The sequence below is a fragment of the Mangifera indica genome, chromosome 13, assembly GCF_011075055.1.
Source record: "Mangifera indica cultivar Alphonso chromosome 13, CATAS_Mindica_2.1, whole genome shotgun sequence".
NCBI classification, from domain to species: Eukaryota; Viridiplantae; Streptophyta; class Magnoliopsida; order Sapindales; family Anacardiaceae; genus Mangifera; species Mangifera indica.
Window position 1 is genome coordinate 14,615,652 of NC_058149.1, and position 20,929 is coordinate 14,636,580.

At 35.0% G+C, this 20,929-nt stretch overlaps 5 protein-coding genes across 6 annotated transcripts; all 5 read right to left on the minus strand.

Annotated features, from left to right (window-relative positions):
• Positions 1-499: 499 nt before the first annotated feature.
• Positions 500-1,195, minus strand: LOC123194230 (aspartyl protease family protein At5g10770-like). Its single transcript, XM_044607383.1, has 2 exons — positions 802-1,195; positions 500-717 (listed from the first exon to the last, which is right to left on the minus strand). Exons 1-2 carry the CDS (start codon positions 1,193-1,195, stop codon positions 500-502), a joined length of 612 nt encoding a protein of 203 aa, XP_044463318.1.
• Positions 1,196-2,334: 1,139 nt separating this feature from the next.
• LOC123195314 (aspartyl protease family protein At5g10770-like) lies at positions 2,335-3,850 on the minus strand. Its single transcript, XM_044609002.1, has one exon. The coding sequence runs from the start codon at positions 3,132-3,134 to the stop codon at positions 2,484-2,486; it is 651 nt and encodes a 216-aa protein (XP_044464937.1). The 5' UTR covers positions 3,135-3,850; the 3' UTR covers positions 2,335-2,483.
• A 2,407-nt stretch (positions 3,851-6,257) lies between these two features.
• Positions 6,258-8,169, minus strand: LOC123194103 (aspartyl protease family protein At5g10770-like). The gene is made up of 3 exons (XM_044607254.1): positions 7,971-8,169; positions 7,295-7,735; positions 6,258-7,215 (listed from the first exon to the last, which is right to left on the minus strand). The coding sequence occupies exons 1-3, from the start codon at positions 8,158-8,160 to the stop codon at positions 6,389-6,391; spliced, it is 1,458 nt and encodes a 485-aa protein (XP_044463189.1). The 5' UTR covers positions 8,161-8,169; the 3' UTR covers positions 6,258-6,388.
• A 3,969-nt stretch (positions 8,170-12,138) lies between these two features.
• On the minus strand, positions 12,139-16,428 carry LOC123194807 (eukaryotic translation initiation factor 3 subunit B-like). The gene is made up of 11 exons (XM_044608239.1): positions 16,169-16,428; positions 15,502-15,739; positions 15,240-15,386; positions 15,024-15,152; positions 14,701-14,829; positions 14,535-14,618; positions 14,318-14,442; positions 14,016-14,211; positions 13,402-13,934; positions 13,073-13,181; positions 12,139-12,734 (listed from the first exon to the last, which is right to left on the minus strand). Exons 1-11 carry the CDS (start codon positions 16,288-16,290, stop codon positions 12,399-12,401), a joined length of 2,148 nt encoding a protein of 715 aa, XP_044464174.1. The 5' UTR covers positions 16,291-16,428; the 3' UTR covers positions 12,139-12,398.
• Positions 16,429-16,647: 219 nt separating this feature from the next.
• LOC123194105 (putative pentatricopeptide repeat-containing protein At3g25970) lies at positions 16,648-20,224 on the minus strand. 2 transcript variants are annotated; one of them, XM_044607256.1, is made up of 2 exons: positions 17,478-20,224; positions 16,648-17,168 (listed from the first exon to the last, which is right to left on the minus strand). In XM_044607256.1, the coding sequence occupies exon 1, from the start codon at positions 20,057-20,059 to the stop codon at positions 17,924-17,926; it is 2,136 nt and encodes a 711-aa protein (XP_044463191.1). In that variant the 5' UTR covers positions 20,060-20,224; the 3' UTR covers positions 16,648-17,168; positions 17,478-17,923. The 2 variants fall into 2 exon arrangements, with proteins under 2 accessions (XP_044463191.1, XP_044463192.1); XM_044607257.1 differs by having other exon boundaries at positions 16,648-17,287.
• Between the last annotated feature and the right edge of the window lie 705 nt (positions 20,225-20,929).

The window sequence follows — 20,929 nt, forward strand, 5'->3', positions numbered from 1 at the left end:
TTTTACTTTCATTTTGCAACGATACAACTTTAATGACCAAGCACATAGATAACCCCGTGGGATCAAGCTTCACCTCAACATCACCACCAAAGAAGAAGCTCACCTTAGGCACAGGAACGCTTGTGTAATTACTAAAATCGTAGCACGAACCAAGCAAAATCCCGGGAAGATGTACCATAAAATACCCGGCAATGGTTTCATGAAATGCATGCCGCAAAGCCAGGCATGCGTCCAGTGGCAGGCGTGAGATCACGGCTCCCAAGTCAATAATGGCTCCTGCGTTTGAGAAAACTGATCGAGGAATGGTTAGGTTTCCACCGTTATAACTGATACCTGTTATTTCAATACCGTAGAACTGTGAGTTTTTGTATGCAGGTGGGATTGGGGTAAATTTTGCTGATTTTGTGTAGCCAACGGGGTTGCCAATAGTCAGATGACCTGTGTTGCTGGGTGTGGAAGGATTGCAGTAAGAGAAGAACTTGTCGTACTTGTATGCAGTTTAAGAAGGGAATGAAAGTGGATTTCGGTCAAGACCCAGCGTACCAGCCACTGAACCGAACAAGCCTGTGTTGTTGTTGGCGCAACCGAAGTTGAATTCAGTGAAAACATCAGAAGTTGTAAAGGTAACTGTTTCCTGGCTGACGAATCCCGAGGAATATGAACCGTCTTCATATTTGATTCCAAATGTACATGTTGAGTACCCACAAGTGAAAGGGTCTTTGTACAAAAAAAAAAAAAAACTCAATAAATCTCTATTTAACATTTCATAATTTCAGATTCATAACAACTAGTTTAATTTACCTGTACCAGGCTTGAATGTGCTGCAGATTGGTGCCAAGCAAGATACATTAGTGTATGTAATGGATCCAGGAGCGTTAACTATTGGATCTTTCTGTGAATGGCACTGGCCGCTTTGGCAAAATGGATCGCACTGTAGCCACGTAACATCACTTCCTGTGTCAAATGCCATTGAAACATATTGCACCGGGATGCCCAAGCCCACTCTCACAACGTAAGTCAAAGTATTCATTGAAATGCCAACATTGGCCGCGATTGACCCTGCGTTTGGGCTCTTTTGACCAGAACGGTCTCTGTATTTTGAGATTCTTGTTTGAATCCATTTAACACGAGCCTGATCTTGCTCAGGATTGAATTTTTTCTTTGTCTTCTCCTTTATGTTGAAAACATGGCCCATATCTGTGGACTAGGTTCGAAGATGACTGTCTTTCGCCTGCCAAAAGGGCAAACCCCATTCAGAATTATAATAGATTAGAATCGCCAAACACATACAAAATGAGAATTAAATTATATACGAAAGTTAACCTTGGCCCTGGTTTGTGGAAGGATTACAAACGGTTGATGGTAAAAGAGAGCTGAGTTGAATATGTGTGTGCATATCAAGTTCTTGTCGGCTTTCTGTGTCAAAAAGAATAGACATTCTTCAACAAGCGAAAGCACACAAGGCTAAGGACGAAGAAAATGGAATTGTCCATGGATCCATACACTTCCTAGAACTCTTGGCCTTTTACTTCTTTTATGTATCAATAAATTTGTGTACGATTTTATTTGCAAACAATTATATATATTATGTGATTAATTATTATTTTATTTTATTCATATCGTAATTCGTATACAAAATTATGTATATAACATTTTATATATATATGTGTGTGTGTGTGTGTGTGTGTGTTTTGGCACATATATTTTAAAATTAACATATATATAAAGAGATTGATATATTATTTTATTTGAAGGTATAAATGATTTTTGTGATTGGTTAAACCAATATGTTTAATGTCAAATTATTTAATTTAAGTATTTTTAAAAATATTCTTTATATTAATAATATATTAAAAAATTTTCATGTTGTCAAATTATAAACTTAATTTTTTACGTTAATAATACGATAAAATATTTTGGATATTATACAATTTAGAAATTAATTAATTAAATTATTTTTCTAAAAATATTTTAATTTCTAAGAGAAGAGATATTATCTAATAAATCATACAAAATAAAGTATGAGGTAACAATCTTCTAAATAAATAAAATAAAGTAATAATTATAGTTAATTATGTTAGACAATAAATCCGTTTAAATGGTAGGAAAATATTTTGACATTAAAATTATTTCCATCATAACTAAATTTTTTTCATCGTATGGAAGGACAAGCTTTGAAAGTTGGTATTTTGGATGTTAATTCCTTGATTTATTTTGGTAAGTAATCCTATAATAATCTCTTTTATTGTTAAAAAATGAATAATAATAAGTCATCGCTATTAAAAGCCTTTTCTTTTAATAATGTGTAGTCCAATGAACAATACAAAAGGCGTAAACATGAAAGACAAATGATTGGTTTCTATTACAAATAATTAGTTTATTTTTACTTTCATTTTGCAATGAGACAGCGATTAATTTGACACAATCAAATAATTGAAATAAATTTAGAGCTACTTGATCAATTTGAAGAACAGGATCTCTAATTAGTTGCAGCCCCAGGGAACAAACCCGACCCTCTGATCGAGGCCGTCATACACCACCTCTAGCTGCTTTTGTTGTATGTTTCCGAAAATAGCTTCTTCAAACTGATTATGATTTTCAGCGAAAGCAAGACACACCGTCGACTCATCAGGCGCATAAATAACCCCCGAGGGATGAAGCTTCACCTCAACATCACCACCAAGGAAGAAGCTCACAGCAGGCACAGGAAAATTTTTCTGATTACCAATATCGTAGCACGAATCGAGTATACCGAAACCATCGGGTATCCAGCGATACCCGGACATGGATTCACGAAATGCATGCCGAAAAGCCGGGTATGCATCCGGTGGCAGGCGTGAGACCACGGTACCTGAGTCAATAATAGCTCCAGCATTTGAGAAAACCGATGGAGGAATGGTTAGGTTTTTGCCGTTAAAACTGATTCCTGTTATTTCAATGCCGTAGAAAGGTGAATTTTTGTATGCAGGTGGGATAGGGGTGTATTTTACTGATCTTAGGTAGCCTTCAAGTCTGCCAAGAGATAGATGACCTACGTGGTTGGGTGAGGAAGGAAGGCAGTAAGAGAAGAACTTATTGTACCTGTATGCAGTTTGAGAGGGGAATGAAAGTGGACTTCTGTCAAGACCCAGCATACCAGCCTCAAAACCGTGAGACCCTGAGGTGTTTTTGGCGCAACCAAAGTAGAATTGATGGAAAACTTCAGAAGTTGTATAGGAAAGTCTATCCTGGGCGAGAAATCCCGAGGAAGTTGAACCGTCTCCGTAAGAGACTTCATATGTACATGTTGAGGGTTCACAAGTGGATGGGTCTTTTTACATTAAGAAAACAAGTCAGTAAATTTCTATTCAATATTTCATAATTTCAGATTTATATCAACAGGTTCAATTTACCTATACTGGGCGTGAATGAGCTGCACACAGTTGTCGAGCAAGACATACTAACGTATGTATAGGATGCTTCAGCGTTAAATATAGGATCTTTCTGTGGATGGCAATTGCCGTTTCGGCAAAAAGGATCGCACTGTAGCCACGTAATATCACTTCCTGTGTCAAATACCAATGGAACAAATTGCGGCGGGGTGCCAAAGCCCACTCTCACAATGTAATTGAAAGTACCCAATGAATCGTTGAGCGTGGCCGGGATTACTACTTCGTTTGTGTTCTTTTTGTCAGAACGGCCTGTGTATTTTGAGATTCTTGAATGAAGCCATTTAACACGAGCCTGATCTTGTTCAAGAATTTCTCTTGGAGATGGAATTTTTTGTTTGTCTCCTCCTTCTTGTTGAAAACATGGGCCATATCTGTGGACTAAGTTCAAAGATACTCGCCCTTTGCCTGCAAAAAGATACAAGACCGGTTCAGAAGTATAATAGATTAGAATCACCAAACACATACTAAATAAGAATTAAATTATATACGAAAGTTAACCTTGGCTCTGGGTTGTGGAAGTATTGCAAACTGTTGATGGTAAAAGAGAGCTGAGTTCAATAATTTGTGTGTGCTTATCAAGTTCTTGTCGGTTGTCTGTGTCAAGGGAATAGCCATTCTTGACCAAGCAGAAGCACAGAAGGCTAAAGACGAATAAAATGGTATTGCCCATATATCCATACATTTTCTAAAAGTGTTGGCCTTTTTAATTTGGCTAAAATTGATGAGTATTTTGAATTAACACACTGTGCACTAATTCAAAATGGGATGATCATATGATAACAAGTTGATTTATTTATACAAGTTAGTGTTCACCATTTTTATATAAAAGGAGACTTTTGTATATAGAAAGAAATTTTGATTCTGGCAATTTCTTATTAACAAAAATAAAATATTACTATAAAATAAAATATTACTATTAAGATACATGAAAGATTAATAAGTATTAATTATTATTATTTTTTTAAATGTATCAATAATTACTCACTTAATTGTTAATAATAAAAGAAAATTAAAACAATATTTTATTTAAATACACTCATTATAAATTATTGTTGTGTTTGGGTAAACTAAACCTGTTTTATATCAAATTTTGTTTTGAGTATTTTCTAATATATTTTTTTTGTTAATAATATATTATTTTTTTTTTTTTCATATTGTAAAATTATTAAATTAATTAATTAAATTTTTTTTTCAAATATTCTACATGTGATTTGTTATTTTAATTTAAAACTACCATATTTATGATTTTTTAATTACTAAGATATGAGGAAATAATTAGATATTATCTAACAGAGAGAACAAAATAATGTGATAACTATGTATATTTGTTTTCCAAATAAATAAAATAAAGTAATAATTGTAGTTAATTATGTTAGATAATGAATCCATTTAAATGGTAGGAACAGATTTTGATATTAAAATTAATTGCAATCATAATTAATTGTTTTTTGCACATATCTATGTGCAAAAATTCGGTCATTTCGATTAGATTTTCAATTGTTTTCATATCAAGAAACCACCAAGGAGGGGGGGAGAGGCCGTGGAGAGGAACGTTAGGAATAACGGTTGTCGAAAAGATAGAATAAAGTTTTTTTGAGTATAAATACAATATTTCAAAGTTTGAGGGGGTGACTATTTATTCTAAATTATAAAACCCTAAAATTCATATATGATGAGGGTAAAAGATTAATTTTTTAAAACCAAACTAGGGGGAAATGATTAACTTTTAAAATTAAGAGAGAAAAAATAAATATTTTTTGTTTAAATAAATATTTTAAATAACGATTTTACATTTAACTGTAACGGATAAAATTAACGGATAAATGGGTATTTGAGTTTTCAAAAATTAACGAAAATCATTTTAGATTTTTACTAAATCTTAAGTGGGACTAAGTCATTTTGAGATTAATTGAAATATAAAAAAATTGATTTAAAATTAATATATTAAATTTAAACTTAATTTAAAAATAATCAAACATTGAATTTGGTCTGAAAAAGAGTAATTAATTTATTATTTTTTTTAAATCAAGAAATCTGTCTGATTTGACCCCAGGTAAACCCGGCGGAAGAGCAATCAAATTTATCTATAATTATATGTTGCTACTTTCTTAATCCACAATTAATCTACCTAATTGGGCATGGTTAAGATGTTTTAACGTCAGTCACAAATGGCCAATGAAGAAAATGATTTGAATTGGAAGTATTATCTAACCAATAATTGGCCTACAAATTGACATTTGTTTGCTAATGGACAATGATTCCTTTATTATTAAGTCAAAACTTTTTATTGATGCAAAGTCTACCATTGGAATGGTGGATAGATTTCAAATTTAATTAAACTAAATATTTAATAAATGTGAAAAAATTGAATTTGGGTAAAATTTTTAATTTAATAGTGTAGTTCAAAATTAAGAATTCTCCAATATTATTATTTACCTCTTCAATGTTATCATTTATTTTTTTTAATTTTAAATTATTATTTATTAAGTTAAATAAATTCAAATTTAACGTTTTAAATATTAAAAGTGTAATTGAATCAAGTCAAATTAATAAAATTTTAATTCAAATTTGAGTTTAACATGAAAAATTAATTTTAACCCTCTAAATTTTAAATTATTATATTTAAATCTTATAATTAATATATTTATCCATCATTAATATATTCAAAGTAAAAAAATTTAATTTTAGACATATAGGGGTAAGATATAAAATTTTTAGAATATTATTAATATTTTATTTAAATTATGAGTTGAAAGTCATTAAACCAACCATCATAAGACGTGGTTCAATATTAGATAATTCAAGTTTAACTTATATTGAAGTAAGTTATGCAATTTGGTTTTTACCTTTATTTGATCCGAGCCAAACTCGAATTAACTCACCGAGCTCATTAGACTTGCACAAATTACAAATCATTAATATTACGTATACTTCTAAATTTTTGTTGAGAGAATCGGCTAAGAGCAACCGTTCGGAGCAAAGCCAACCCTGCCGCCGTTGGCGTCGTACACCACCTCTAGAGTTTGTTGCTGTACATTCCCGAAGATCGCTACGTCACTGGCTTCACTGTTTCCGGCGAAAGCCAGGCAAACTTGCGACAGAGAAGTACCGTACAAAAGTCCAGTCTCGTCGATGTTCACTAGGACGCCGCCTTTGAAGGAGAAGCTAATTTCAGGCACGGAAATAGTCGTGTAATTGCTAAAATCGTAACACGTGTCAAGAATAGAGAGAGCCGGTGCGGTTGGATATTTTGACATCTGTTGACGAAACGCAGTCCGCAAAGCGGAGTAAGCATCAGGTGGGAGGCGCGTGATCACAGTTCCCGAGTCGATAATAGCTCCCGCCGTCGTGAAAACCGATGATTGAATAGGCAGTGTTTGGCCGCCGACGGAGATTCCCGTTATGTCAAGGCCGTAAAAAGAAGTCCCTTGAGAGATGGTAGATAACGGCGTAAATTGTACTGATTTTGAAATGCCACCGCCGTTGCCAAAAGTGAGGTGGCCAGTTGAACTGGAGCTCGACGGAAGGCAATAAGAAAAAAGCTTGTTGAATTTTGACGCTGTTTGAGAGACTATCGAAATTGGGTCACGGCCAAGACCGAGCAAACCGGCGGCGCCGCTGAATAAACCTTGGTTATTTTCACCGCAGCCGAAGAGGAAGCCTGGAAAAACGTCTGAAGAAGTTAAACTAATCGTTTCTTTGGCAAAGAATCCGGCGGAGATGGAAGAATCCCCGTATTTGATGCCATAGATGCAGGTTGACGATTCACAACCGGGCGAATTTCCTGCAACAGTTAAACGTTTTTTTCAACTAAACAAATGAAAAAACTCGTCGGAGCTGGATGACGGTCAAATTATTCATACCTGTGGCTGAAGAAAGTGAACTGCAGAGCGTTGAAGAGCAAGAAATATTAGAATATGAAGTGGAAAGCCTGGGGTCAAAGATTGGTTCTTTTTGCTTGTAGCAAGCTTTAACGCAAGGTTCGCACTGTGTCCATGTGAGGTCGCTTCCTGTATCAAAAACGAGAGACAATTCTTTCTTTGGTGTTCCAAGTCCCACTTGAACTATATAATTCGCTGAACCCACCACGCTTCCGTCGTTCGCTGGAAGCTCGGCAGCGTCTGGCTGCTTCACGTCACCTGCAATGCCCGAGTTCTTGGCGAATTTTGAGTGAATTGAGTCGACTCGAGCCTGGTCTTGCTGGAGAATCTCTGAGTGGGATACAGAACTTGATTTCTCATCCCCATTTCTGAAACAGGGACCTCGCTTGTGAACTACTTCCAAAGACGACTTCCTTCCAGCAGCTGAAATATCAATCAAACAGTTATAACTTTTAGTTGGAATCAGTTTTCTTCAACCAGGAGCTGACTAACAGTCTTCCGCATATATAAGTGAAAAAAAAAAAAAAAGATTAAACTTTCGTGACGGTGACATGCTACAGGTTACTTGAACATAAAATAAATTTCATGGAGGGAAATATAGAGAGTATGAAATGAAAAGTAGAGAGAAAGAGAGCTGAAAATTAAGACAAATATATACCATGGCTGGAAGGTGAGCAGACAGGAGAAGGTAGAAAAGAGGAGAGGTGAATAGTTACAGAGGTTTCTGATTTAGCTTCAATTGTGTAGACCCAGAAAAGGCAGAGTGAAAGAAGAAGAAATCTGGGAAAGAATGAGGAAATAGTGAGAGTCGCCATGGCTAAGTGGGAGTAAGCTTTCTTCCTTGACATACAGACTTGGGTTTAGCCAGTTTTTATAAGCCATTTTCCAACCCACGTTTGTCTCATTAACTTCTCTTACTCTTTACATAATCAAAATGACATTTTTGCCATTTATAGTTTTAAAGAGTAAAAGGTACCGTTGTCAGTTTACAAAATATATAACCATGTTTATTTATTTTTAATATATATTTATGTATTATTTTATAATTAAAATTTTTTAATTAAAAATAAAATAATATTCAATCGTATAATAATACACACTTATTTATATACTCAAAATAGATATATATAATATTACTCTAATATTATTTATATTCTTCAAATATAAAAAAGTTTATTTCTTTTACCAACTTAAAAATTAATTATTCATAGTCTTATTTTTAATTCAAAAAAATTAAAACTCTAATAATAGTTAATTCAGAGGATCGAAATAGTGCTTCTATGTGCAATTCGATCACTATTAGATAGTGTAATTTTATCAAAATACACTTAAAATGGTATAATTTTATGAGAATACATCTATAATAATTTAATTTGGCTGTGCCATTCATGTCAAATCACACAATTTTTTAGATCATATGTAATTTGACCTAATTATGTCATCTATTATGCAAATCAAATAATAATCTGTGTGATTAGATCAAATCATATCATCCTCCTATCATGTGCGATCTAATTAAATCATACCATTCTAAGTGTCATTCTAACATAGTCACACCATATTAGATATAATCTCATATCACATCATCTAAGAAGTAATTCTAAATAAATGGCATAACCTTAAATGCAATTTAATTTATGTTGACGCCGAGGTAGTTCACTAGCATAGCCTATGACTTTTTTATTTTTTTATAATCATTAATCTTAGAATTAACATAAATCAATGGTAGAAAAAACATTCCATGAAATTTTAAGAGTCAAAGTCATCCAAATTCAATGAACATTACTAAGTATGAAGGGTATTTCCGTCCTTTTAACAACTCTAGCATGTGAGTTAATAATTTTGCCTAACAAAACTAAATGATGAGCTGGAAAATATTATCTTTGAAAAAAAAGGCCAATAAGACAAACCTTGACTGGGAAATGTTGCTCGGCCTTGAAGTTAATCACTTCCATGAACCTTCCTTAACCATTGAGTGGAAAATATTCAAATTGACTACAAGGGTAGATGGCGTTTTTATATAATAACATGGATAAAATAAAGAAAATTTTCAAAGCATGCCGCAATTGGGGGGTAAAATTAAGACACATGGATTAAAAAAATTATGCTACAATGAAATTGGAGAGGGATTGAAACAAAGTTATATAAAAATGTTATACCTATGGACACATTTGAAACCGCCTAATGAAGGCAAGTTTGTATGAGGAGGATTGTGATTTCTGTAAAAGGTGTCACGTTCAACTTGCCTTGTTATTAATTGATAAGTAATCATGCTCCTTGTAAAGTTCATTTCCCTCTTGAGGTTGGGTTTAAGAATATTTTTTTCTATCTCTGAATCATTTTTCTATCAGAAAATTATCTTAGCATATTATCGTAAAGTTAAATTATCTTATTATTCTAATCATTTCACTTTTAAAAAAAAATACTCTTTGTATATTCTGTTTGTAAGATACTTTATTACTTTTATCTCTCTATCACTTTCATCCAAATCATTGATGATTGAACCTCTCTCAAAGTTATATCCCCTGTTACTGAAATTGCATGCCTTGATGAGGACGCCAATCAATAAACAACAATAATAATACATCCAAATCCAGCTATATGATAATTGATAAGTTGAAGTAAAAACTATTCCTAATGAAAGCACTACTTAACCAACCATCCATGAACAAATTATAATGAAGATTCTTCGTCAACTTGTATTATTGATTGACCCCATTGATCCTTTTTCCTCACCAATTATTTATCAGGATCATCAACCTAATTGCTTGGAATTGCCATGGATCTTTTTGTACGTAGCCAAGCACAAGATACCAAACCAGACAGTCTCCTACATTGACAAATCATTCGTACTCTCTCCTTACGTATGGATCTTCTTCACTTGGACCATGATGATAAATAATCAAACTATTAAATGAAGGTGTGATTTCAGAAGTGAACTAGATCCGACACATAAAAAACTTCATCTGTGAGGTATTGTTTACTGGTTTTGATGAAACGATACACACAGGTTTTTGTCCTGAAAAGGCACCTCACAAGGGTGACCAAGGACTAATTGAAAAAGAGCCCTCAACTCCTTTACCGTTATGGGTATTGGCATCAACACAACCTCTCAGGCGAGGGGTTTGGGGAGAGTGTGCAGCCTTGTTCCCGCTGACAACATCATTATTGATGTGGCCTAGATCCGACACATGATAAACTAGGTTTGTGAGATATTGTCCACCAAATTTAGTGTAACGAGCTACACGGAGTTTTATCCTAAACAGACGTCTCAAGGTGAAGAGGGTGGCCAAGGCCCTGAAATCCTTATTGATGCGGGATTGGCATCAAGTTTGAACCTCCTCATAGACACCTACATAAGAAAAGATTGTTGCTTCTTGATTAGTTTTAGAAGATTGTAGAATTGTATAAAGACTTTTACGTGTAATTAATATTATTATATAATTTGAGTGGAATCTGAAATTGGGATTGAATCGAATGTAGATAGGAATCTGAATGTATTGGTTGTAGGCCAGGCAGGCAGTTGCTTGAATGGGTGGTGGAAGAAAGCTGTAATCTTATTCTTTTCTCATTGTAAGAGAGTTATTGATTGGACCCTTTTGTTTATTTCGTGAGAAAATTATTATACATTTTTTTGTCACGTTTTCTTTTATAATTTCACACTAGTGTGACCAAAATAGAAGAAACAAAAAGTTTTTGGGTTTTCAATTTTTTTTTAATCAAAAACTCTTATTTGAGAGTTCAGATTCAATGATTGATTATTAATTATTGTACTAAATAAATTAAAAATTTAATCTTAATATATTACCAATAAATTTCAAATTTGTGCTTTATTTATTGTTTAAGCTTTCTTTTTTATTGTTCAAATTATTTTTTACACATATTTCTGTTTTGTTTAGTTTCGAAGTTAGGGAAAGGGGAGAAGAAAGAGGAAGCAACAAGACTGTGGGTATGATTGATGGCAACTTGCTTCATTTCGTAACCAATTAATAATCATGATTTGGGACAGATTAACAGTTAATGATGATGATGATGATGATGATGATGAAGAAGAAGAAGAAGAAGAAGTAAACAAGATGTCAAGGTCCAAATTGTCAGTATATAAATCAACAATAAATTTGAGTATACAGAGATGAAGTTGGCGGCGATTGAAGAAGAGTCTGGATGATTGACTAGTGAGACTTATAAGGGAAAATAATTACATAAAGTAATCTTGTAGTGGCGTGAGTGGAGAAGTGACAGAGAAATGTTTCCATAATGGCAGCTTGCAATTACAGTTTATTTGTGATTGCTTGTCTTGTGCCCTTTATACAATAACCAATAGCCTTAAATAAATTGAAACATGTACCTTCTTTGTAAAGGGATCTTCAAAACTTATCCCATGGAGTAGAAATAAAATTTTGAGAATCACTGAGAAACAATAAAACCAAGAAACCTAAAAATAAAATTTTAAAGATTTTTTTGATATTTTCTAATAATTTTCAAAATCAAAACGGATAAGCATTGTCCCTTTGTTGATTTTGCACCTCATCAAAACAAATCACTTCGTACACCCCTCCCTGGCCCCTTTCTTCCTCCACTAGCATTTAAATAAGTTGCCCATCAAACCGAAAGCAACCACACCAAGACAGTTGTATAAATGCAAGTGAGGAATGTTTATCACCACAATTCTTCAAAACATTTCCGCACCTTATCCCATTAGAAGATTGTATTGGTTTTTATTGTTGCAGCGTGGGCAAGCAACGAACAAACAAGATATTGTCTCCCAAAATATTCCAGCGCCTGTGAATTGCAGGTCCACCAAAATTTGTTTTTGAGTAGAAGGCTGACAGAAATCACTACTTTGATATCCATTTATACCTTCAGTTGCAACCAAAAATTACAAAACCAGACAACAAAATTGATTGGCATCTAAATGCATTATAATAATAAGTTAAGTGCTACTAGTCACAACTTAACAAAAGAAACAGGGAGAAAGATAGTAAACACTAAATACTAGCTTCTCAAAAGCTCCACTTCAGTTGTTTGTCTACACGATATCTGTGGATCCGGCTCCAAAGCTTTATAGAAATACCACTTTAGATACTCACTCGTCAAAAGAAACGACCTCCTCTGAAACATCCACCACCTCCTCAACTTCAATTTCTTTTGCCTCATATTCCTCTTCTTCATCACTGGCTTCTCCATCCCTCAGCCTGTGTCTTTCCAATTTCTCTTCCTCGTGTAAACGTTTCCACTTGTTGATCCACTTCTCCCATTCATCCTTCAATGCCCTCCGCTTCTCACGCTCCTGCTCACTCAATTGCAATGACACATCCTGGTCCTCTGCCTCATACTTCTTGCTATATTTCTTCAAATTCTTTGCAATTTCTTCTTCTTTCTCAGGACTCAAGAATGATGACGGTCTTGGTCGCCACAAGAACTGTTACAGTCAAAGATAAGTACAAAATAATCAGATCACAACAATAAACATCCAGAAGTAACACTGGCCAACATGTAAACAACTTTTATCACAGCCATTTGCCACAGTGAAACATAACTAAAGAAAAAGGGTTCCATGAGATGGATTAATTATGCACAATTGTTACACTAATGATCAGTAACACCTTTCGATAAAATATAAAAATATGTCTGGGAGTGCTCTCCAACTGAGAAACCATGAAAATCATTTCTTCCAAGTATTGCATAATATCAAATAGACAACTGGTTCATAGATTTATAGCAGCCTTTGATAAAAAGAGTAATAATGACACATCTTACCTGGTAAAAGTGATCCTTCAGAATCCTATAAAGTAGCTTGCCATTGAAGGACCATATATTGAAACCATTTTCCATCTCATGTACTGAAGTCACAGCAGTTGCAACATACCTATAAAAATGCGAACAGAAAATACAATCACGATTAAATTACAAGAAATATCAGGAGAAAAACAAAAACAATAGACAAAAAGAGGTGCCTTTAAGCTATTTGGAATGAAAGCACATTTTTCCAAAGACAAATTAGAACAAATACCCAGCTAAATTCAGTAAATATGAAGCCATGGAACAGTTAACCTCATCATTTTTATTTTTGTATCATTATAAATTACCTTCCAGTAGGATCCCATTCTATATCTGTGGCCATAAAATGTTCAGCTGTTGCCATTGTTTCAAGCTCATCAACATTGTAAAATTCCAATTGACCATTGAAACCTTTGAGTCCAGCCAGAACTATGAAACGGCCAGATGGAGACCAGAAAAGAGCATTTGCCTGTTTGCCCTTGAGAGTAGTTAGCTTTGATACCCGGCTAGTATTGTTTGCAGTTTTCATGGTGTAAAAACTAATATCAGGCCTTGGACTATCACCGTGAATAACTGCGAACCTGTGGCCCTTTGGCTCCCAAGCAAAGGCAATGATCTTGTCATTCTTATTATCAAGCTCCAAAACCTCAATGGGTATGTCTCTTTCTTTAATTCGGAACAACTCAAAGCCAGTGTATGTGCTCTTTTTGGTTTTTGTATAGCGATCAACCTTGACAGCAAGATAGTCTCCATTGCTTTGCCAGTACATCTTACAGTCACTGACACTGAAAAGGTTCTTCTGCCTCAACTCATCTTTACTGGGGATTTGGACAAGACTCACCTAGGAAATAGATGACAGATAGACATAAGAACTAATCATATGAAAATATAAATGCAACTCAATATGTAAATAAGTACTCACCCTAGCAGGCTGGTTTCCACCACCAAGCTCAGGAACAAACAGGGCAAGAATAGGGTCAGTTGGGGACCAGCTGAAGTCCATAACACTTTCAACCTTCAAGGATTTCTTGTCAATAAGGGTGAAGGTCTCAGTTTCATAGACAGATATCGCATTTTTCCCAAGTTTGGCAAAATACTTATCTTTCCCACCACCCCATCTGGAAAATTTATATATTAATCCATCAGTAATGGACAAGATTTTACCTAGAATACAAAAATAAAGCTCTTCAAAGATCCAAGTAGATTGATTAGAAAGAAAATCACCTAAAAACAGGCCAAGACACTCCAGCAACACCTCCTGTTCCTCCAACTGCATACTCATCGGCGCTTCCTTTAAAATCTCTCATCACTTTCCCAGTTCTCACATCAAAGATGTTTAAAACAATCCTCTAAAAATAAAATTCAATCCACATGAGGATCCACTCAGAGGTAACAATCAGCAACGATGAGAAGTGGAAAAAGTAGAGTAAAAACATCTCACATTAGCATCACGAGGATTACTCGGTTCATGGCTGCTGTAGGTAACCAAATATTTCTCACCCGGGGAAAAATCAATCAGTTTAACCTGCAATTGTGCCAGTAAGACTTCATAGAAGAAGAGCCAGCGATAAGGCTTGATACAGTATGAAACAAGAATCAAATTTCACCTGAGGATGAGCATAACGCATTAAGCGGTTGAAAGTAGCTGCACCTCCCCAAACAGCAGCACCCTGCCTGTGAACTGTGGCAAGGTAAGTTCCTAGGGGGGACCATTGCACAAAACTTTCTGTCCAGTACTGTGAAGGAAATAGACTATAGTCATTCATCAAACCATATTATTTAAATAAAATGAAATAGGAAACTGTGAGTTAACTTATGTTGTAGAGAAACAATGCTTTTCAAAACAAAAACAAAAAAAAAAAAAGGATGCAACTATAGATAATAAATGCAGTGTCACTTGAGAAAGTAAGGCAAATGAGAGTTCACTTACAGTGCGCTTGTAAACAGGCTCAGGCTTCAAGTGCCTCGCATCATTCCATAAAACCTCTGTATCAGTGCCAGCACGAATCACAAACTGATCTCGGGCTTTTTCATCAGTGAGCCACTGTTGGAGATTCTCCTGAAATGATAATCAAGCAAATAACATCAGTTCACACAGAAGAAAAAAAATTAAATATATCAATTAATCACTTAGTAAAATAATTACCCCTGGTGTATATGGATTAAATTCTGGTGGGGCCCACTCATTTGGAACTTTCATAAACTTATCAAAGTCATCAAACATATTCACAGAAAAAATATGTGCCTTGTCCAACTTGTACCCATTGGTTTTCTCCTTGGCAAGCTCAGCTTCCTAGATCAGTAACCAAAGTCAAATAAGAGTTTCATGCACCAACATCTACAGCTTAAAACTCTGAGAAAATAGCAATTTCCATAAAAAATTTTAAATTACAATTCAATATAAATACCTGTGGGGTATTATACTCAATGAAGCAGTAACCTAAAGTCTTCCGGGTTTCAGAATCAACGGGCATCCATAATCCATCATCCTTAATAACACCAATCTGACTATAGATCTTGCGAACAACACCCTCAAGCTTCTCAAACTTTTCTGGAGGAACAACGGGTAGATTATCAACAACAATAATATTACCGAACCCAGAATCAAGTTCCTGCTGATCATCTTCGTATACATCGTCATCATCACTACTCAAAAGGATACAACAGACCAATATTAAATCAGACACAAAAAAGCTAGTGAAAGGAAACAGTAAAGTTAACAGACAGAAATTAGCAATAAAAACACAGAAAAAATAGATAAAACTAGCGGCATTATAGTCAAGTGTTAAAGTTTAGCAAAAGACCACACATAAGTCGTAGGGTAAAAACATTTGGCCCATCTGTTCAATATTAGCTTAGAACCACATGCGTGATTTACCTAAAACCCTAACTTTCTTAGCTTTAGTTTTCACAGCGTTCAAATTAACTAAACAATAACGAGAAGTTGAACTCCAAGAAGCCAGGCAATCACAAAATAACACTCGAACACAGTAGCATAAAAATGAGGAATTAAATTTTTATATAAATTTCGTAACCGTCCCTAAGTAACGAAACCAAAAGAGAGGAATTTCATACGTAATAATGCCACAATTTTCTCCAGGTGGGAGATGAATAGAATCGAGATCAAGTTGAGCGAGATCGATGCCGAGACGAGAAGCCGTCTCCTCCGCCTGGTTCATAATCATAACGTCCCCCATGATTGCTATTGGTTTAAGTTTCAGCCAGGAATTCTGTCGAATCCCAGCTGCAGTGCTCTATCGATCGACGCTAAGAGATTGCGGCCCTTTGCTCAGAGTGAGAGAGAAGAGAAAGTTGCTAGGCTAGGGTTTTCGGCTCAGGCGGTGTATCTATCAAATACAAACTAGAAATGGGCCGGGTTGGATAAGGCCCAATTAATTGTTAATTCTTCTTGCTTAGAAGGTGGCCCAATTAATTTATTTCAACCTGTTTAATCTGTCAGAATAAAATTATTTTATTACAAGTGCTTATTTTATCTATTGCTTGCTCATAAAAGATTTTAAATAAAGAAATTATAACTTAATTAATTAACACATATATAATAAAACGTCATTAAGTACCTATATGCAATGCAAAGCAAAGCATATATAAGTTACACACCATACATACATGATAAGTCCAAACAAGCAGTATTGAGAACACAACAAAAAACTCATATTAATTTGCTAATATCTCATCTCATCTCCTCTCCTCCTCTTTGATTACAATACAATGATTGAATTGTTATTACTAATATAAGAATATAATGTGTTTATAGATAGAATTTTTATCTTTTAAGCTCAAACCGATGATTATAAGTTTGGTGGTGTTACTGCCATGCCATCCCCCGCCTACTAATCAAGGAATGAGGTCCCACAACCTCACACTTTGACATAGCAATTAACCCATCGCACTTTGTGGTTGTCAATTCCATCAAACAATTCCTGCTGCAGGGTACTATACTCAATGAAGCACTAGTGTTCTGGGTCTCAGAGTCAACAGGCATCCACAGATTCTCCTCCTTAATATCACTACACATCTTGAGAATAACACCCTCAAGCTCCTCCATCCAACTTTTCTGCAGGAACAACAGGTAGCTTATCAACAACAATGACATTATCAAGTTCCCGATCATCATCTTCACATACATCGTCATCATCACCACTCAAAAGAATAATTGAATCACACATAAATCACCTAAGAAAGAAAGGGAAATTTTTAACATTAAAACAGAGGAAACAAAAATAGAAAAGACTTTGAAAGTTTCATCATTATACTCAGACATTTTACAGCTTGGTAAGGACACAGTCAATGTCAAACTCAGAAGCATGCAACCAAAACCAAACAAAGGCAAGGCCATATAGTAGAGACTCGTGTATTATTGTACCTAATGGTGCCACAAATTTTGCTGGGGGGAAGTTGCATAGAATCGATATCAAGTTCAGAGAGATCAATGCTGATAAGAGAAGCTGTTGCCTCAACCTCAACCTCAACCTTGTTCAATGACGATTGTCATAATGTCCCTCATGATTACATTGGCTTTAGTTTCAGCCTGGAATTCTGTCAAAATGAAAGCTGTGGTGTTCTGTTCAAAGAAAAACAGGTTAAAAAAGACATAAAATATATGATCGAGTGCACTTAGTAATACAGTAGTTTATTTACTAGAACTGGGTCCAATTTTAATCCTACGAGGACATCTAAGCTCAGATACACAGCAGCCTAATGAAATAAGTTAACAATACCTACACAGATGAAAAAATGAATCACATTATAGTAATAGAAAATCTCAATTAGAAATATATATTTGCACTGGTTTGATGCTATTTCCTCTCTCTACATAACAAAATGATTATTTCGTTTTCCTTTCCGTTCATTGAAATCATGCACCAAAACATCTAAACTAGCATCAAAATCCAGCCATTTGATTTCATCCATCAATTCTCCCAATATGTTGTATATCTCAGCACAATGAGGGTGGGATCTATCTTCGGCATTGAATACATGAACCTCACTTTTAACCTCTATCCAACTCCAACCGGGGACTTTTTTCACTCCTCTTTCCCTCATTAGCCTTGCAATACTGGCTTTGTCATCCCATCTCTTAAGATGCCCATAAATGTGGGATAACAGAACATAAGTGCAATGCTCTTCAGGGTCTATCTCCAGCAGATGGGTTGCTACCTGGCTAGCTAGTTCAATGTTGCCACAAACTCTACAGGCCCCCAGAAAAGTTTTCCACACCATTGCATCAGGCTCAAATGGCATTGATTCAATTAGTGCTTTTGCTTCATGCAGTTGACCAGCACGTCCAAAGAGATCAATGGCACAAGCATAGTGCTCCATACGAGGTGGAATGCCATAATGTGATTCCATTGATTTAAGGAAATATTGTCCTTGTTCTACCAAACCAATATGGCTGCAAGCTGTTAGAACTGCAACAAAGGTTATATGATCCAGTTTCACTTTTGTCTCTCTCATTTGGAAGAAGAGATCAAGTGCAACATTTCCCTGTCCATGGTGTGCATACCCAAAAATGATGGAATTCCAAGTAATCGAGCTTCTTTTGGACGTCTCTTCAAAGGATTTACGAGCATATTCAATTATCCCACATTTGGAGTACATGAAAATCAATGAACTAGCAACAAAATCGTTTGACTCAAAACCTGATTTAATTGCCAAGACATGAACCTGCTGACCCAGCTGGAGATTTGCTAAATCTGAACAAGATCTAAGTACAGCCGAAAAGGCATACTGATCAATCTCGACAAGCGAAGATCTCATATGATCAAAACACTTCAATGCATCTTCACTGAAACCAAACTGAGAGAATCCAGTCAATATGGAATTCAAAGAGACACGATCCTTGGACTCCATGGAGTTGAATACATGCAAAGCATCTTCCATAGACTTATTATTTGATTTTAGATACATGGCTATAAGTGCATTGGAGATGGAGACTGACTGTTCCATTCCCCTTTTTATCACCAAGCCATGCAAGGATTTTCCATGTTTTTTATGTGATTCTTCAAAACATGCACTTATGATACTACTACAAGTATACATGTCAGGATCCAATCCAATCTCTTTCAAATCAAGAAAATGCTTAAAAGCAAGTTCTGCTCTATCATGTGCCAAATAAGCAGCCAGCATAGAATTCCATGTAACCAAATCCCGGGTGCCAACAGCACCATCAAAAACTTTTTTAGCTTCTTCAACGGAACCACATTCTGAATAGGAAGTGATCATCGCATTGCAAACAATATTATCAAATTCCAGACCATACTTCATAATCTTACCATGAATCTGCAAGGTTAATCTATAAAACTCAACATCATCAAGCAATGTAAGAAGTGGTGCAAATGTGCCATCATCAACCCTCACACTGTCCCTCTCCATACAATGTAACAGCCAAAACACAGCCTCACGATCTCCCAATTGCGCAAACCCAGCGATCAACGCATTCCAAGTGACATAATTACGCTCTGGCATGCACTGAAATACTAAATATGCATCATCAACCCTCGCACACTTTGCATACATATCCAAAAGAGCACTCCCTGCATAAACGTTTCCTTCATAACCCACCTTAAAAATCAATGAATGTACTTGTTGCCCAAGATCAAGTTTCAAGTCACAAGCAACACCTTTAAGTATACTTGCAAAGGTACGACCATCAGCACACAACCCACATTTCCTCATGGTTTTCAGAAAGTCCCAAGCGATCTCTAAGTTCCCAGAGTTTACAAACCCAGCGATCATCGTGTTCCAAGAAACAGTGTCCCTGTGAGGCATTTCTTCGAACAGTCGGTAAGCAAAGCTTAACTCCTTGCATTTTACGCACCCACTAATGATTTTATTGGCCGTGTAAACGTCTGAAATAGTTCCTAACTTCAGAACCCAGCAATGGGTTGTCGAAACCCTGTACAAGGCATTCGCTGAACTCTCAATAAGCGAGTTCAACAGCCTCATTCATGAGTTACCACTATTAAACAAACTAACAATAATAATGATAACAGTTTTAGGCCAACTTTGTCTTAACGAGTAATTCACATGTTCCCACCCAAGTTTGATTGAACAACTTTTTCACTCTAACGTTATATAAATAATAATTTTTCATGCAAAATCAAACTCTTTTAATTTTGAATTGGTTTAGACTGAAAGGAAAATTAAATTATTTTTTAATTAAATTATTTTTAAATTAAATTTAAACTTCAATTTATTGATTTCAAATTAATTCTTTTATATTTAAGTCGGTCTTGAATAGAGTCTTGTACAAACTTTGGCCTAAATCCATTTAAATTTGAGTAAATCTTGAATTAGATCTTGATTAAACTCATCCAAATGAAGCCAGCCATAAAGTGGTACTCTGTCAGTAGAATTGGAATTTTGAAGCCATGAAGTTGTAGCAATCTGTCATAGAATAAAGAATGAACGAACCATAGCAAGAAATCTATGGATTGTTTTTTTGGTAAGAAAGTGTTTTGGCTTGCCTTTCACATTTAGTGATTGAATTATTGCATAGTATTCAAAAGGATGCTGAGACAATCAATGAACTTATTTCCAATTATTTCCCTACGGAGAAAATCCATCTTTCTTAAGTCAATTTTTGTTAAAAGCAGGTTCAATCCAAACCAGTCATGATTGGATCATTATTTGGGTTGACTTGAATTGAAATTTGCATCACCATCAATTATTTTTCTCCCTTCATAAACTTTTTTCTTCTTCTCTAACAATTATTAGTAATAGAAACGATTATTTTTCTCCTCTAATAATTTGAATGTGCTAAATTTTATCTCAAATAACCATTCTAATTTTAAATCAAACCATCTTTTCAATATT

Excerpts from the sequence above, each read along its gene's own strand:
- LOC123194230 (XM_044607383.1), bottom strand. The coding sequence starts at position 1,195 with ATGGGCCATGTTTTCAACATAAAGGAGAAGACAAAGAAAAAATTCAAT. Across the intron at positions 718-801 it reads CACATTCAAGCCTGGTACAG|ACCCTTTCACTTGTGGGTAC; the intron begins GTAAATTAAACT and ends TTTTGTACAAAG.
- LOC123195314 (XM_044609002.1), bottom strand. The coding sequence starts at position 3,134 with ATGCTGGGTCTTGACAGAAGTCCACTTTCATTCCCCTCTCAAACTGCA.
- LOC123194103 (XM_044607254.1), bottom strand. The coding sequence starts at position 8,160 with ATGTCAAGGAAGAAAGCTTACTCCCACTTAGCCATGGCGACTCTCACT. Across the intron at positions 7,736-7,970 it reads CTGCTCACCTTCCAGCCATG|CTGCTGGAAGGAAGTCGTCT; the intron begins GTATATATTTGT and ends TTGATATTTCAG. Across the intron at positions 7,216-7,294 it reads TTCACTTTCTTCAGCCACAG|GAAATTCGCCCGGTTGTGAA; the intron begins GTATGAATAATT and ends TAACTGTTGCAG.
- LOC123194807 (XM_044608239.1), bottom strand. The coding sequence starts at position 16,290 with ATGGGGGACGTTATGATTATGAACCAGGCGGAGGAGACGGCTTCTCGT. Across the intron at positions 15,740-16,168 it reads GAAAATTGTGGCATTATTAC|TGATGATGACGATGTATACG; the intron begins GTATGAAATTCC and ends CCTTTTGAGTAG. Across the intron at positions 14,830-15,023 it reads AGCCTGTTTACAAGCGCACT|TACTGGACAGAAAGTTTTGT; the intron begins GTAAGTGAACTC and ends TTTCCTTCACAG.
- LOC123194105 (XM_044607256.1), bottom strand. The coding sequence starts at position 20,059 with ATGAGGCTGTTGAACTCGCTTATTGAGAGTTCAGCGAATGCCTTGTAC.